Here is a 15,212-nt window from a genome sequence, read left to right on the forward strand (position 1 = left end):
ACTCATGGATCCCCTAACAATAATAAGCAGATGAGAAACACACATTGTAAAAATTGTAGCATCCCCTTATACTAGATCAGTGGAAAAATGTCCCTTACATTAGTGGTCAATGGAGAAAAGCCCCTTTACATTGGTGGTCAGTGTAGAAGTGACATCTTAGATTAGACATCAGAGGGGAATTTCACCTTTACACTGTGGTCATTGTAAGCAAGGGATCAATCTGCTCAAGGAACCCCTAGCAACCTCTGGAGGAACCCCAAAGTTCCATGGAATCCTGGTTGAGAAAACCTGGCCTAAATGATCTAAGCCTTTATCTGAACTACAGGGTTTTATACAAGGTCCCACTACACTAGTTGTCAATGGAAAAACACCCCCTTTCATTGGTGGCGAGTTGAGGAAAGCCCCTTTACATTGTTGGTCATTGTAGAAGTGACATCTTAGATTAGACATCAGAGGGGAATTTCAACTTTACACTGGTGGTCATTGTAAGCGAGGGATCAATCTGCTCAAGGAACCCCTAGCAACCTCTGGAGGATCCAAAGTTCCATGGAATCCTGGTTGAGTAAACCTGGCCTAAATGATCTAAGCCTATATCTGAACTACAGGGTTTTATACAAGGTCCCACTACACTAGTTGTCAATGGAAAAACACCCTCTTACATTGGTGGCGAGTTGAGAAAAGCCCCTTTACATTGGTGGTCAGTGTAGAAGTGACATCTTAGATTAAACATCAGAGGAGAATTTCACCTTTACACTGTGGTCATTGTAAGTGAGGGATCAATCTGCTCAAGGAACCCCTAGCAACTTCTGGAGGATCCAAAGTTCCATGGAATCCTGGTTGAGTAAACCTGGCCTAAATGATCTAAGCCTTTATCTGAACTACAGGATTTTATACAAGGTCCCACTACACTAGTTGTCAATGGAAATACACCCCCTTACATTGGTGGCGAGTTGAGAAAAGCCTCTTTACATTTGTGGTCACTACAGCAATAACCCTTTACATTAGATAACTGTGGGGAATTGGGGTTATTTTAGCTGGGGGATCAATCTGTTCATGGAACACCTAGCAACCTTCTATGGAACCCTGGTTGAGAAGACCTGGTCTAAATTGTCTAAACTACAGGATTTTGTACAAGGTATTCAAAACCATTGACAATGACCTGACTCTTCATGAACATTGGAAAAAAATAGCATGAGTGTGTTTCTCAACCATAAATCAGATGGTAATGACAGATCACCAGTGGAAATATTTAAAAGATTTACTGAAGTTCTACTGAGCCTGTTTAATGATGATATATATGGTAATGTCTACAATGTCATAAGAATACCTCTGTCTGGTCCAGGGGCGGACTGACCATTTGGAAACTCGGGCACTGTCCGAGGGCCTGGGGTCAGTAGGGGTCCCAATGAGATGCCCCTGGTACCTTTTTCATAGGCTTTTTTTAGTTTGGGCAAGGACACAGGGGCCCCATGATCCCCTATTGCCCGGGGGCCCCATGAGTTGTCAGTCCGCCCCTGGTCTGGTCAACACAAAAAGAACAAGGACACACCAATGGTAATTAGTGTGTATTTAGCACTGCAAATGTATTGACATAAATGCAACTGATCCTTTGAAATTACAGTATAGGGGTCTTGGTTACCACATGAAAGGCTTGGTGTTTGACGCCTCATTCCAGGTCATCATGCAGGTGTGGCATGCTGGTGTCTGGTTATACATATCACGGCTTCTCAGTTTGCTTCTTGAGCTGAGGAATGTGCAACTATCTTTAATGAGTGACGGATCATTGCTCCAGCCAAAAGCCACGATGGTACTGGAAATGTACTCCTGTTCTCACTGGCTTATCTGAATAAAGCTAAACTGATCGCACACGGCAAAGAGCAACGTTCCCCATCCCGACAAGGCAATGAACACCTTTCATGGGTACCAGTAACCAGTGATGTTACCTATCTAGAAACACCCAGAGTGCACATTTTGCAATCATTTGCCAGTTGCATCTCTTGACCACCAGATATGACCTCTGGCCTTCCCTAGTTGTATCAGCTCCTATCCTGTATGGATATAGCTTACTCTGCTTTCAATGAACACTGTGAGTTGCATAGAACGTGCATTAGAAGCTGCAGAAAGTTAGAGAGCCCACCTCATTTCTTGACTGGAGGACATCAGGTTTCATCTAGCCCTTTCCTACCCAGCTCTGATTGTCCCTTGCCCGCCACTTTCATTCATTAGATTTTATTTCTTTCAAATATGGTGGCTCAGCTTCACATGTGAGTATTAACATGCAAATACAGCCTGCCTAGGAAACGCCCACTCCTCCAGACTGAAACCCACCTGTCAAGGGATTTTAGGATTTGCATAACTCCTCCCACTGCGCATCAGGGCTAAGTGTTCTTGAGAGGGGTACTGAGGCATTTTGATATTTGCAAAACACCTCCCACTGCATGTATAAGGGCTCAGGGTTCTTCAAAGGAGTACTGAGGCAGGATGCTGCGATATGTTCAGGAAGATATGCACAGCACCCTGCTGGCTCCTCCCACTAGCAATGATCTGCATTGAGAAGCACCGAGACCCAGTGATGACATCATTGGGTTTAAAATAAGGCATGTAATGAAAACAGATGGAAAGGTTTTATTTAAAAATGTCTTTAGCATTTTGATGAGGGAGAATGGAAGGCAAAATATAAGCAGATTAAACTTCAGCTTTAAGTCTTTGGCCTCCATTGATGCTTGTGCCACCTGCAGCCCATCATTCTCTCTTATCTGTGTACAATACATCAAGCCTTTCTGAAGGTGCAATTAACAAACAATAAATCTCTTCTCACCTAGGGATGGGGGGGGGGGCGGCACAGATCATTAGGGTAAGTTAACGCAGCAAACACCTGTTCTCCACTACATGACCGACATCACACGGCCCCCTGGAAAAATGTTTGTCCATCTTCCTGTGAGAAGGAGAACTCTTCTTACCATGCTACAGCAAAAAGGAATCTTTCCTAGACAAAACACAACTCCAATTTCAATTCAATGCAGAATGGTGTGTTGGTCAGATCTCTCCAAAAAGAGGACCTGTCATGGCTCTCGTTGTCACAAGGAATGTTATTCATAGTAATAAAGCTGATCCAAAAAATTAAAAGGTACAGTGTAAAAAAAACAATTAAATAAAAAACAAAATGTAAAACACCTCCATCCCTCCGAGCTCATGAGCAAATATGAACACACACGTAGGTCCCGCAATCACATGTAAGCAGTGTTCGCACCATACATGTGAGGTATCACCGCGAATGTCAGAGCGAAAGCAATTATTCTAGCACCAGACCTCCTATGTACCGTAACTCTACACTGGTAACCTGTAAAGGCTTTTAATGTTTCCCCTATGGATACTGTACCGTAGTTTGGTGTCATTGTGGACAATTTTAACCACCTGCCCTCCAAAAGATTTACCACCCTTCCTGACCAGGCCATTTTTTGCAATATGGCGCCGTGTTACTTTAACTGACAATTACGCGGTCATGCAATGTTGTACAGAAATTGAAATTTATGTCCTTTTTCCCCCACAAATAGAGCTTTCTTGCGGTGGTATTTGTTCAAGTGTGCATTTTTTATTTTTTGCACTATAAACAAAAAAAAGACCAAGAATTTTGAAAAAAAAACAATATTTTTGCTTTTTTGCTGTAATACATATCCAATAAAAAAATTTAAAAAAAAATCAAATTTCATCATAAATTTAGGCCAAAATGTATTTTGCTCCATGTCTTTGCTAAAAAAAAAAATAAAAAAAAATCACAATGCATGTAAATTAATTGGTTTACGTGAAAGTTATAACGTCTACAAATGGTGGTATATATACACTGGACTTTTTTTTATACTAGTAATGGCGGCAATCAGCGACTTATAGCGGGACTGTGACACTGGGTGGGAATTGACTACCTGTCACTGACATCCCAATGACACCAATACAGAGATCAATGCTAATAAAAAGCACTGACACTGTACTAATGACACTGAGCAGGAAGGGGTTAACAGCTGGGGCGATCAAAGGGTTGACTGTGTGCATTTTACTAGGGAAACATACTGCTGTGTATTTCTCTGCTGTGCAGAGAAAAACACAGCAGCATGTTTTTGCTGGCAGGAGAGATACCTGCGTTGTTTACACATAGGTCTCTCCCCTGTCAGTGTTACTCGGTGATCGCCAGGTGCCGGCGGGAAATCTCCGTCTGGGATCCGGTGATTGACATCTTTAGCCACCAATGGCATGAAGGTAGGGCGGCGCGTCCTCCCCCTACCCGGAAATGCAAATCACGTATATATGTGATTTTGCGCATCCCTGCAGCAGTACTTCTGCTGTAGGGCAGAAAAAGAGAGTGACATGTTTGGTATCCATTTACTCTTTTTTTTTATATTCTACAAAAAATGGGCATTAAATTGTGTACAATAAAATTCATTGTATTTTTTCTAAAAAAAAAAAAAATTGCATTTGAAAAACCGCAGCTCAAACATTGCAACATTCACCATTTTATTCTCTCGGGCTTATTCTTAAAAAAGAAAATCTCTCTCTCTCTCTCTATCTATCTATGTATGTGATTTTCTAGCAAAAAAAGTTTTTTCATGTATGGGAGAAAGAGCAGAATTGGCGTGGGGTCAAGTGTAATCCTGTATTAAAATATAACAATATGGTTACAATGTATCAGTAATAGGTATGCCCTATGTGTTCCCTATGTATTCATTCTTCTTATTCATTCTCCTGGTGATCCTGCCAGCAGCTCCCGCTTCCTCCCTTATGACAGTAATAAGACCAGGGTACTTTCTGTTTCTTGTTCCCATGCCACCCAGAGCTTCTACAGCATCAGTCCACTTAGTCTACATGGTCCATCATTCTGAGATTTCACCCCCAGCCTTTTGAGCTGGGGGAAGAAGAGGAGATTGAGCGAAAAGGACGGGGGGCAGAAGGGACAGTTTCCCTGGGCACAGTATTTTCATAGGGGAAGGGTACATTCCAGAGCATACGCATCTGAACAAACTACCACCATATTTGCATATAAATGGATCACCTCAGATATGAAAGCTGCAGCTTACTTACCCTACACCAGGGATGAGGTTCTGATTCATGGATACTGTAGAATTGAAGCAATTCCCATTGTTTTTGGAAATTCACATTTCCAGAAAATTCTTGTTGACGGGACTTTTTTTAAAAAAACAGGAATGCTCTGCTTGCCTTTAAATCATAGCCAGCAGGCTAAAGCTGACCATACACTAGTAGAATTTCTTTAGAAAATGTTTTCAGAATGGTCATTCAATTTCCAAATTACTAGTGGGGTGAAATTGAGGTTCATTTTGACTGCATTGACACGGACATTCAAAGGCACATTCACTCCAAAAGCAAATGTTAAAAGCAAACATTTTTAAAGTACTTTCAGTGACATTTATCATGTCATCCAATGTACTGGTGAGAAGGGCTGATAAAGGGGGCTTTTGGATAAGCCACTCTCCTTACTATAAAAGGAGGGGGGGTTCAGAGCAGTGGGAGGTTACCAATAAAAAAAAAAAAGGGCTTTTTTGGGGGGTGGGATATCATGGCGATTTCATTTCTTTTGGTGGATCCTTGATGTCTTACTAAAGAGAACCTATCATTAATGTCCTATTGCATAGAGGGCTATTGGTTCTATTACATGATAGTAATAAAGTTAAGTGAAAGGAAAGTGCAAAAGAAAATTAAAAGGTACACCCAAGCACTTAAACTCCCCCCCCCCCCAAAAAAAAAACATTTTGAGAACCCCCCCTCCCCCCACCACATATATGAATGTAACTGTGGGGGTGCCTATGTATGAAAATGTTGATTGCACTACACATCTTGCTGCTCATACTTGATTTTGCATACCACAATTTTGAGGATTGCCATGTTGGGTATCTATTCAGCACAACCTCCTCATCCTTTATATTTTACAAAAAAATGGGTAATATATTGGTGTCTGTGTGCACTAAAATTAATCTTAGTAATTTTTTATAGAAAAAAAAAAAACACAAAGTTGGAACTACCACCATTTTTTTTTTCTCCAGAATAAATCTGCTTTCAGAAATCTATTCAGATCTTCTCATCCAGCACAGATACTTGACCTCAACCCTACTAAACACCTTTGGGATGAACTGGAAAACCAGTTGTGAGCCAGATCTTCTCGTCCAACATCAGTACCTGACCTCAACTCTACTGAACACCTTTGGGATGCACTGGAAAACCAGTTGTGAGCCAGATCTTCTCATCCAACATCAGTACCTGACCTCAACCCTACTAAACACCTTTGGGATGATTTGGAATGCAAGGTGTGAGCCAGGTTCTCATCCAACACAGATACCTGACTTTAACCCTACTGAACACCGTTGAGATGAATTGGAATGCTGAATGTGAGCCAGGGCTTCTCATGCAGCATCAGTACCTGACCTCACAAAGACAAAATCTCACAGACATCATCCAAAATCTTGTGGAAAGTCTTCCCAGAAGAGAAGGGGCTGGTATACCCACAAAGAAAACTCCACAATAATAGCCATGGAAGTGGGCAACTCCATATTAAAAGGCCATAGGGGATGAGAAATCGCTATTAAAGGCCACAGGGGGGCAACGCAATATTAATGACCATGGATGGTGCAACGGCATATTAATGGCCACAGCCTGGGTGAAGAAACTCCATATTATTGGCCATGGGTTGGCATCGCCATTTAACTGCCAATGGGGGGGAAAGCCATGAGGTATTGGGAGTGGCATGAGAGGGAAACTGTATAATAATGGCCATTGGAGGGGGACTCTATATTAATGGCTATAGGGGGACAACTCCATAATAATGGCCTTTGATGGGCAACTGCATATTACTGGCCATGGGGGGGGGGGGTTAACCCTATCTTAACGGCTGTAGGGGGGCAACTCCATGTGGGGTGTGAGGAGTGTGGGGGTACAACTCTATATTAATGACCATGGGGAGGGGGGGGCAACTCCATATTAATGACCATTAGGGGAAAGTCCATTTTAATGGCTATAGAAGGGCAACTCCATATTAATGCCTTTGTGTGGGGCAACTGCATAATAGCCATGGGGGAGGACTCAATATTAATGGCCACAGGTTGGTAATTTCATGTGAATTTCCATGGAGGGACAACTCCATATTAATGACTATGAGGGGGGCAACGCAATAGTAATGACCATGGAGGTGGGGGGGAGACACCATTTTAATGGCCATTGGAGGGCAAAGCTATAATAATGCCCACGGGTTGGCAACTTCATGTTAATTGCCAAGGTGGGACAACTCCATAATAATGACCATGAGGGGGGCAATAACATAGTAATAAGCACTGGGGGGGGGAGCAAAGGTACAATTGCAATGGCCATGGGGGGGGGGGAGGCACAACTACACATTATTGGCCATAGGGGGGAAACACCATGTTAATGGCCATGGGTTGACAACTTCATGTGAAGCAACACCATAATAATGACTATGAGAGGGGCAAGTCCATAGTAAGAACCATTGGGGGTGGGTGACACACACCATTTTAATTGCCATAGGGCAGGGGGAAAATCCATATTAAATGGTCATGAAAGAAGGGGGCAACTCCATATTAATGACCATAGCAGGACAATGCCATATTAATGGCAATGCTTCTGAAATGGGATGCCCAACAAGCTCATATACTGTAGATGCCGGTTGTGAACTTCGATGACCTTGCAGAACTTTATGGTAGTACTACTACTAGTAGAGGAGATCACCGATCATTACAGTGTGATGTCAGCCAGGCCTGAAAAATTACAACTCACCCACTTTCCGAGCAAATCTCTTCTTTCTTCAAACACCTATGTAAATAGAAAGGTTCACAGTCATAAATCACATCATTCAAAATCAGTTGTCTCAGAAATGTAGACGAAACACGTAGGAGCTGTTTTACCAGCCAAAGGATTTGTATTTCTGATTATCCAGTCCTGAGACTTAACACAGCTCTGCCACACAGCACAGTTTTTCTGAAAAATACTGCTTTATGGCCACTGGATGGAGCTGATGATCATAGGAAATAAACATATTAGAGACAATATGGGGATTATTTGTCACAGCTGTGCGAATGCCTGAGGCATATTTTTTATAAACAGACCCCAAGTACGGAAATTATATATTTTAAAATGTATTGAACACAAAATAGAAGGAGGCAAAGAACACAAAAAAACCATGTGATCAGAGCTGGAAAAAAAGTCCTTTTAATTCTCTATTATGTACAACCAGCACCTTGTAGCATTATTCTTTAAAGGGTCAGTCCACCTAAAAGTTTGTTCTATATATATGTGGCTCCTAGTGGGTGGAGTCAGCTCCTATCTTCCTACATGTCCAGGATAAACCAACAGTGAGCTCTCCCACCCATAATAGCTGAATCCGCTCCTTTCTCCCTGGGAGTTTTGAATGTCCCCATCCATCTTTGTGGATCCCAGCCCCTCCGGTTACATTTTCAATAATATAAAATAAATAAAAGCAGGGATGTTAGGAACCTATCATAATGGGCACAGCAGGTGTACAGACCCAGGAACTCAGCACAGGGATGGTGGGAACCCCTCATAATGGGCACAGCAGGTGATCAGACCCAGGAACCCAGTACAGGGATGGAGGGAACTGCTCATAATGGGCACAGCAGGTGTACAGACCCGGGAACTCAGCACAGGGATGATGGGAACCCCTCATAATGGGCACAGCAGGTGATCAGACCCAGGAACCCAGTACAGGGATGGAGGGAACTGTTCATAATGGGCACAGCAGGTGTACAGACCCGGGAACTCAGCACAGGGATGGTGGGAACCCCTCATAATGGGCACAGCAGGTGATCAAACCCAGGAACCCAGTACAGGGATGGAGGGAACTGTTCATAATGGGCACAGCAGGTGTACAGACCCAGGAACTCAGCACAGGGATGTTGGGAATCCCTCATAATGGGCTCAACAGGTGTGCAGAACTAGGAAATTCAGTAGTTTAACTGTCCATCTTCTACCAATATCTCATTTTCAATATGCAATACCTATGACAGCCCCATCACCTTGTCGTTCATGAGCGGATTGTTGAGCGGTGTCCATGTGCTCATTTTTGTTTGGAGTTTTGCTCCTTCTGTGTTTTTGGGTGGAGCGAACGCCATTCTCCCAAATTCTGAAAAAAAAAAAAAATCGTGAGTCATTCGTCCACCTGTAAAAAGTTCGATACATATTTGCTCAGTGTACTCACACGTGCACACTCAGCAGTTTACACAAAGTTTCCTTCACACAAAAATGACATTTTTTTTCTGGTCACTCCTGACTGCGTTTCAGGCTCGTATATGCGTTGTGATCCGGTCGCGGTCATTTGTCACCGCTGACATGTTTGGATAAATTATGACACATGGGGCTTATAGATTTAATCAGCTTATGTTTGGGAAAAAATTTAAACATTTGTAAATGTCTTTTGCAGAGGAGCCCCGAGGGGGGAAACAAGAGCTGTGCAAGGCAAATAGGTGAAATCCTCGGTGACGGAAAGCAGTGACAGCGACTTGTGTTCTGGAAAAAACAGTGTGCACCCGAGTGTCTCTATCCTGATGGGGGGAGTGGGAAAATGAAAGCAGAACTTCGGCCTTCTCTTCATTGCACAGTTGTACCGGCTCATCTCCTGGACTGAAATGGCTTACTCTGATTTCACTGCACACTGTGAGCTTCTCACAATGTGCATCGGAAGCTGCAGCAAGTCAGATAGAGCTCGCCTCATTTCCTGGCTAGAGGACATCCGACATCATCTAGCGCAGGGGTCTGCAACCTTTAAGACATAAAGAGCCACTTGGACCCGTTTCCGAGAGGGAAAAAAAGACTGGGAGCCGCAAAACCATTGCAGCATTTAAAACAAATCCGACACTGCATATATTGCAAAAAGCGCTCTGGTCATGAAGGGGGTTTAAGGGCCCAGTAAGCAAAGGGTTAATCAGGGCCACAGTGTATCGTCATAATCACAATCATAGCCTTAGGTCAGTGGTGGGCAACCTTTTTTTTCAACTGAGCCAAATCTCGCCAAAACCACGATTGAAATTTATTTTGAGAGCCACATTTTTAAAACTGAAAATACATCCCCCATATAGTAATTCATCCCCCATAGTAATTCATCCCCCATAGTAATTCATCCCCCATATAGTAATTCATCCCCCATATAGTAATTCATCCCCCATAGTAATTCATCCCCCATATAGTAATTCATCCCCCATATAGTAATTCATCCCCCATAGTAATTCATCCCCCATAGTAATTCATCCCCCATATAGTAATTCATCCCCCATAGTAATTCATCCCCCATATAGTAATTCATCCCCCATAGTAATTCATCCCCCATATAGTAATTCATCCCCCATAGTAATTCATCCCCCATAGTAATTCATCCCCCATATAGTAATTCATCCCCCATAGTAATTCATCCCCCATATAGTAATTCATCCCCCATATAGTAATTCATCCCCCATAGTAATTCATCCCCCATAGTAATTCATCCCCCATATAGTAATTCATCCCCCATAGTAATTCATCCCCCATAGTAATTCATTCCCCATATAGTAATTCATCCCCCATAGTAATTCATCCCCCATATAGTAATTCATCCCCCATAGTAATTCATCCCCCCTATAGTAATTCATCCCCCATATAGTAATTCATCCCCCATAGTAATTCATCCCCCCTATAGTAATTCATCCCCCCTATAGTAATTCATCCCCCATATTAATTCATCCACCATAATAAGTCCCCAAGTCCCCTCTGTGTCAATTCACTTACCTTTGCTCCGCGCGTTCCTCTCGCCGTGTTCCCGCGCCGTTCCGGTGTAGCATGAAAATCTGTCTCCTATGAGGATCTGTCCCCCTCGACGTATCTGCGCATGTGCCAGTTTCAGGCATTAGCAGCTGATCGGCGATCTCCGGCACATGCGCAGATACGTCGAGGGGGACAGATCCTCATAGGAGACAGATTTTCATGCTACACCAGTCTTCAGGGCGGACTGTGAGAGGAGCCTAGCGGGAGCCTAGCTCCGCGGGCCGGATTAAAAGGTCCGCCGGGCCGTAGTTTGCCCATTGCTGCCCTATTGCCTGTCACCTGGTGGGCAGTGTGCTCCGGAGCCGCAGCCAAGGTGAAAAAGAGCCACATGCGGCTCTGGAGCCGCGGGTTGCCGACACCCGATCTAGCGCTTTCCTTTCCAGCCTGACTGTCCCTGGCCCACCCCTTTCATTCATTGGATTTCAGTTCTTTCAATCATGGAGGCTTAGCATCACATGTGGGCGTTATCTAGTGTGGTCTGCATGCAAATACACCCTGCCTAGGAATGCCCACCCATCAAGGCAATTTGTTATTTGCATAACCCTCCCAGTTCATAAATTTGGATTACAGAACAATTACTCTTTATGTTGTGGAGATGAGGAGAGGGCGAAGGATTCAGTAGTTTAGCAAAAGTCAACTGGGCAGGGCTGACACCATTTCTTGAGATTTTAGTACACAGAATATGCTGTGTGTGTGCGGTCAGTCCACAACAGGAAATTAGGAGTTGAGTGTATTTCTGGCAGACCAATGAGCATATTTATGAGTCTTTAGTATATTTATGGGTCTTTAGTATATTTATGGGTCTTTAAAAAAGGTATAAAACATGGGGTGTTGATTATTTACTGATGAAGGGTGAATGTTGGTGCCCCAAAACATGTTGGCTGTCCAATATTCTCTGATGAAGGGTGAGTGTTGATGCCCCGAAACGAGTTGGCTGTTTCATGACGTCTGATGATGGGTGAGTGTTGATGCCCCAAAAAGTGTTGGCCGTTCCATGTTTTGTTGTTATGAGCACATGCTAATTTTGGATTCCGATTTATATATTGTATGTTCCATACTGTACATTTTAAACTCCCAGGATCTGTGTTTTTTTTTAAAACAGAATTGAAACTGACAGTATGTTTGTCATACATAGGAAGGAAAAATGTATCCAAAAAGGACAGACTATGTAAGTGATGATATTAGTGGGATTTATAATGTATTTATATTACACTCATTAGCACACATGACAGATGACAGAACGCAGGCGGAAGTGGGTGGTGATGGTGATATGTGCGCTGAATGTAATCAATATACTGTATACTATATAGAGGGAGGAATCTCACCACTGAGGAACACACACACCGCAAATTCCTTTGTATTGTTCCTTGTATTGCTCCTCTGTATTGTTTTCTTTGGACTGAAGCTGGCTGCACACATAGATTTTTCACATTCAGCCCACAAAAGTCAAACAGATTCCTCCATCCACACTATCCATCATGGCTGGTTGGATGAACCTCCTGCTGAGGCTAATGTATTTTGACAGCTGGCTCCACCAGCTGTCCAAATATCCAAACTGCAGCTGCATCTGATGCAGCTGCTGTTCAACTGCCAATTTTCCACCTTGCTTCTTCGATTTTTCAAACAAGGGATGTCAGGAACCCTTAAATACTAACAGTGTATGGCCAGCTTTTGTTCAGCAAGAAAGCTATAGGGGGAGGAGGCTGTAGGGGGTATAGGGGTTATAGGGGGAAGAAGATGCAGGTTACGTAGTGGGATGGGGGTACTGTGTTTGAAGAGGGAAAGGTATAATAGGGGTGTAGGGGAGTATAGGGGGGAGGGGATGAAGGTTATGTAGCTGGATGGGAGTACTGTCTTTGAAGAGGTTAAGGGATAATGGGGGTGCAGGGGATGTAGAGGGAGAGGGGATTTTGGAGGAAGGAGAGGCAGGGGATGTAAGAGGGAGAGGGTACAGGAAAAATAGAGAGGCAAGGAGATGTGGAAGAGTAAGAGGAAGGGGATAGAGGAGACATAAGGGAGTGAAAAGGGAAGAGGGTACAGGTTATGTAGCAGGAAGAGGGTACAATCTTTGTAAGGGGGTGCAGGGGAAATAAGGGTGTATACAGGGAAGGGGATGCATGTTTTATAGCTGAAGGGAGGGTACTGTCTTTGAGGAGGAAGAAAATAATGGGAATGTAGTGGAAGGGGGTACAGGGGAAGGGGGATTTGTGGAGAAGGAGGTACAGGGATGTAGGGGGGAGAGGATAAAGATGATGTAAGATGGGGAGAGGGTACAGGGGATGTAGAGGGAAGGAGATATAGGAGGGTTAGGGGATATGGAAGATATAAGGGGGTGAAAAGTGAGGGGGGGACAGGTTATGTACAGGGAAAAGGGTACTGTCATATAGTGAGTGTAGGGGGTGTAAGGAAAATAGTGGGGGGTGGAGGGAAAGGGCGTAAAGGGGATATAAGAGGAAGGGGGTGCTGGGAATATAAGGGGTGTAAAGAGAAGAGGGTACAGGGAATGTTGAAGGAAGGGGATAAATAGGATATAGGGGATGTGGGGGAAGAGGGTATATAGGGAAGGGAATGAATGTTATACAGCTGAAAGAGGGTAATGTCTTTGAAAAGGGGAAAAAAAATAATGGGGGTGGGGGGGAGGGAAGAAGACGTGAGAAGGTAAGGGGATACAGGAGATAAAAGGGGGTGAAAAGGGAGGGACAGGTTATGTAATGGGAATGGGGTCCAATCTTTGTAAAGTGATGCAAGGGATATAGGTAGGTAGTCAGGGAAGGGGATGCACATTATATAGTTGTAAGAGGGGAAAAAAATAATGGGGGTGCAGGGAAAAGGGGCACAGAAGATATAGGGGGATTTGTGGAGAAGGCAGTACAGGGGATATGGGGGGGAGGGGGTACAGGTTATGTTTGGAGAAGGATATGTGGATGGGTAGGGGGGAGAGGCTACAGGAGATATAAGGAGAAAAAAGGGAGGGGGGGTACAGGTTATGTAGTGGGAAGGGGTGGAGTCTTTGTAAGGGGGTGCAGGGGATATAAAGGGAAGAGGGTACAGGTTATGTAGTGGGAAGGGGGTACAATCTTTGTAAGTGGGTGCAGGGGATATAAGGGGGTATACATGGAAGGGAATGCATGTTACACAGTTGGAAGAGGGTAATGTCTTTGAAAAGGGGAAAAAAATAATGTGGGTGTGGGGGGAGGGGGCGCAGTGGATGTAGGGGATTTGTGGAGGAGGTTCAGGGGATGTAGAGGGAAGGAGATGTGGGAAGGTAAGGGGATAGAGGAGATAAAAGGGGGTGAAAAGGGAAGGACAGGTTATGTAGTCGGAAGTGGGTACAATCTTTGTAAAGTAATGCAAGGGATATAGGTAGGTCTACAGGGAAGGGGATGCACGTTATAAAGTTGTAAATAAAATAAAGGGGGTTTATGTGAAGAGGGCGCAGGGGATATAGGGTGAAGGAGGATTTGTGGAGAAGGCGGTACAGGGGATATAAGGGGAAGTATATGTGAATGGGTAGGGGGAAGCGGGTACAGGAGGTGAAGAGGGAAAGGAATGCAAGTTATGTAGAGGGAAAGGCTGTCTTTGTGGGGGGAAAGGGGGTACAAGGGATATAGCAAGTGTAGGGGGTGTAAGGAATATAGGGGGAATATAGGGAAGGGGTAAAGGGGGTATTGGAAAAAGGGGGTACATGGGATGTAGGGGGAAGGGGGTGCAGATATAGGGGTGTAGAGAGAAGGGAGTACAGAGGATATAGGGGGTGTACGGAAAGGGGGTGCAGAAGATGTAGGGGAAATAGCTGCAGGGAAAGTTGATGTTCTGAAAATGTAATCTATTGAAGTTACTGTGTTTGATGGTCTGTACATAGAAAAGTAGTCCTTAATATATAAAGTGAAGGAAATAAGTATTTGATCCTCTGCTGATTTTGAATGTTTGCCCACTCACAAAGAAATGATCAGTCTAAAAAATGAATGCTAGGTGTATTGTAACACTGAGAGACAGAATAGCAACAAAACATTTAAAAGAAATGCATGTCTAACAAATGATGCACTGATTTGCATGTTCATGAGGGAAATAAGTATTTGATTCCGCAATATGGGTATCTTTATAGTGCCGCGCTCCTGTTTGTGTATCTATAAATCTATATCCAATCTGTTCTCATTCTGATTGGTAAATAACTATATAAATCAAATATAAATCATTGTGATAAGTGATAGTCCATAGACTGATATATCTGGATAATTACCAATATATTATTAGTACATACATCAAAAGACCTTAAGTTCATGTGGTGGATGATAATCAATATTGAATAAATAAATAAATGGTAATAAACATATGAGTGTAATTACTGCCACTCTAAATTATATGTGATCAATCAAACCCTAATTGTGCAA

General features: G+C 43.4%; 1 protein-coding gene across 2 annotated transcripts in view; it reads right to left on the reverse strand.

Annotated features, from left to right (window-relative positions):
• The window catches only part of FBXO16 (F-box protein 16), a 124,561-nt gene that overhangs the window by 41,005 nt on the left and 68,344 nt on the right, over positions 1-15,212 (reverse strand). For both annotated transcript variants that reach the window (XM_089688177.1, XM_089688176.1), the window contains exons 2-3: positions 9,045-9,151; positions 7,789-7,824 (exon numbers count right to left, since the gene is read on the reverse strand). In XM_089688177.1, the coding sequence (XP_089544303.1) occupies positions 7,789-7,824; positions 9,045-9,140 (132 nt within the window). In that variant the 5' untranslated portion in view covers positions 9,141-9,151. The remainder of the gene's footprint in view (positions 1-7,788; positions 7,825-9,044; positions 9,152-15,212) is intronic.

This window comes from Staurois parvus, unplaced genomic scaffold (genome assembly GCF_062004578.1).
Source record: "Staurois parvus isolate SC_StPar_1 unplaced genomic scaffold, SC_StPar_1.0 ptg000448l, whole genome shotgun sequence".
In the NCBI taxonomy this organism is placed as follows: Eukaryota; Metazoa; Chordata; class Amphibia; order Anura; family Ranidae; genus Staurois; species Staurois parvus.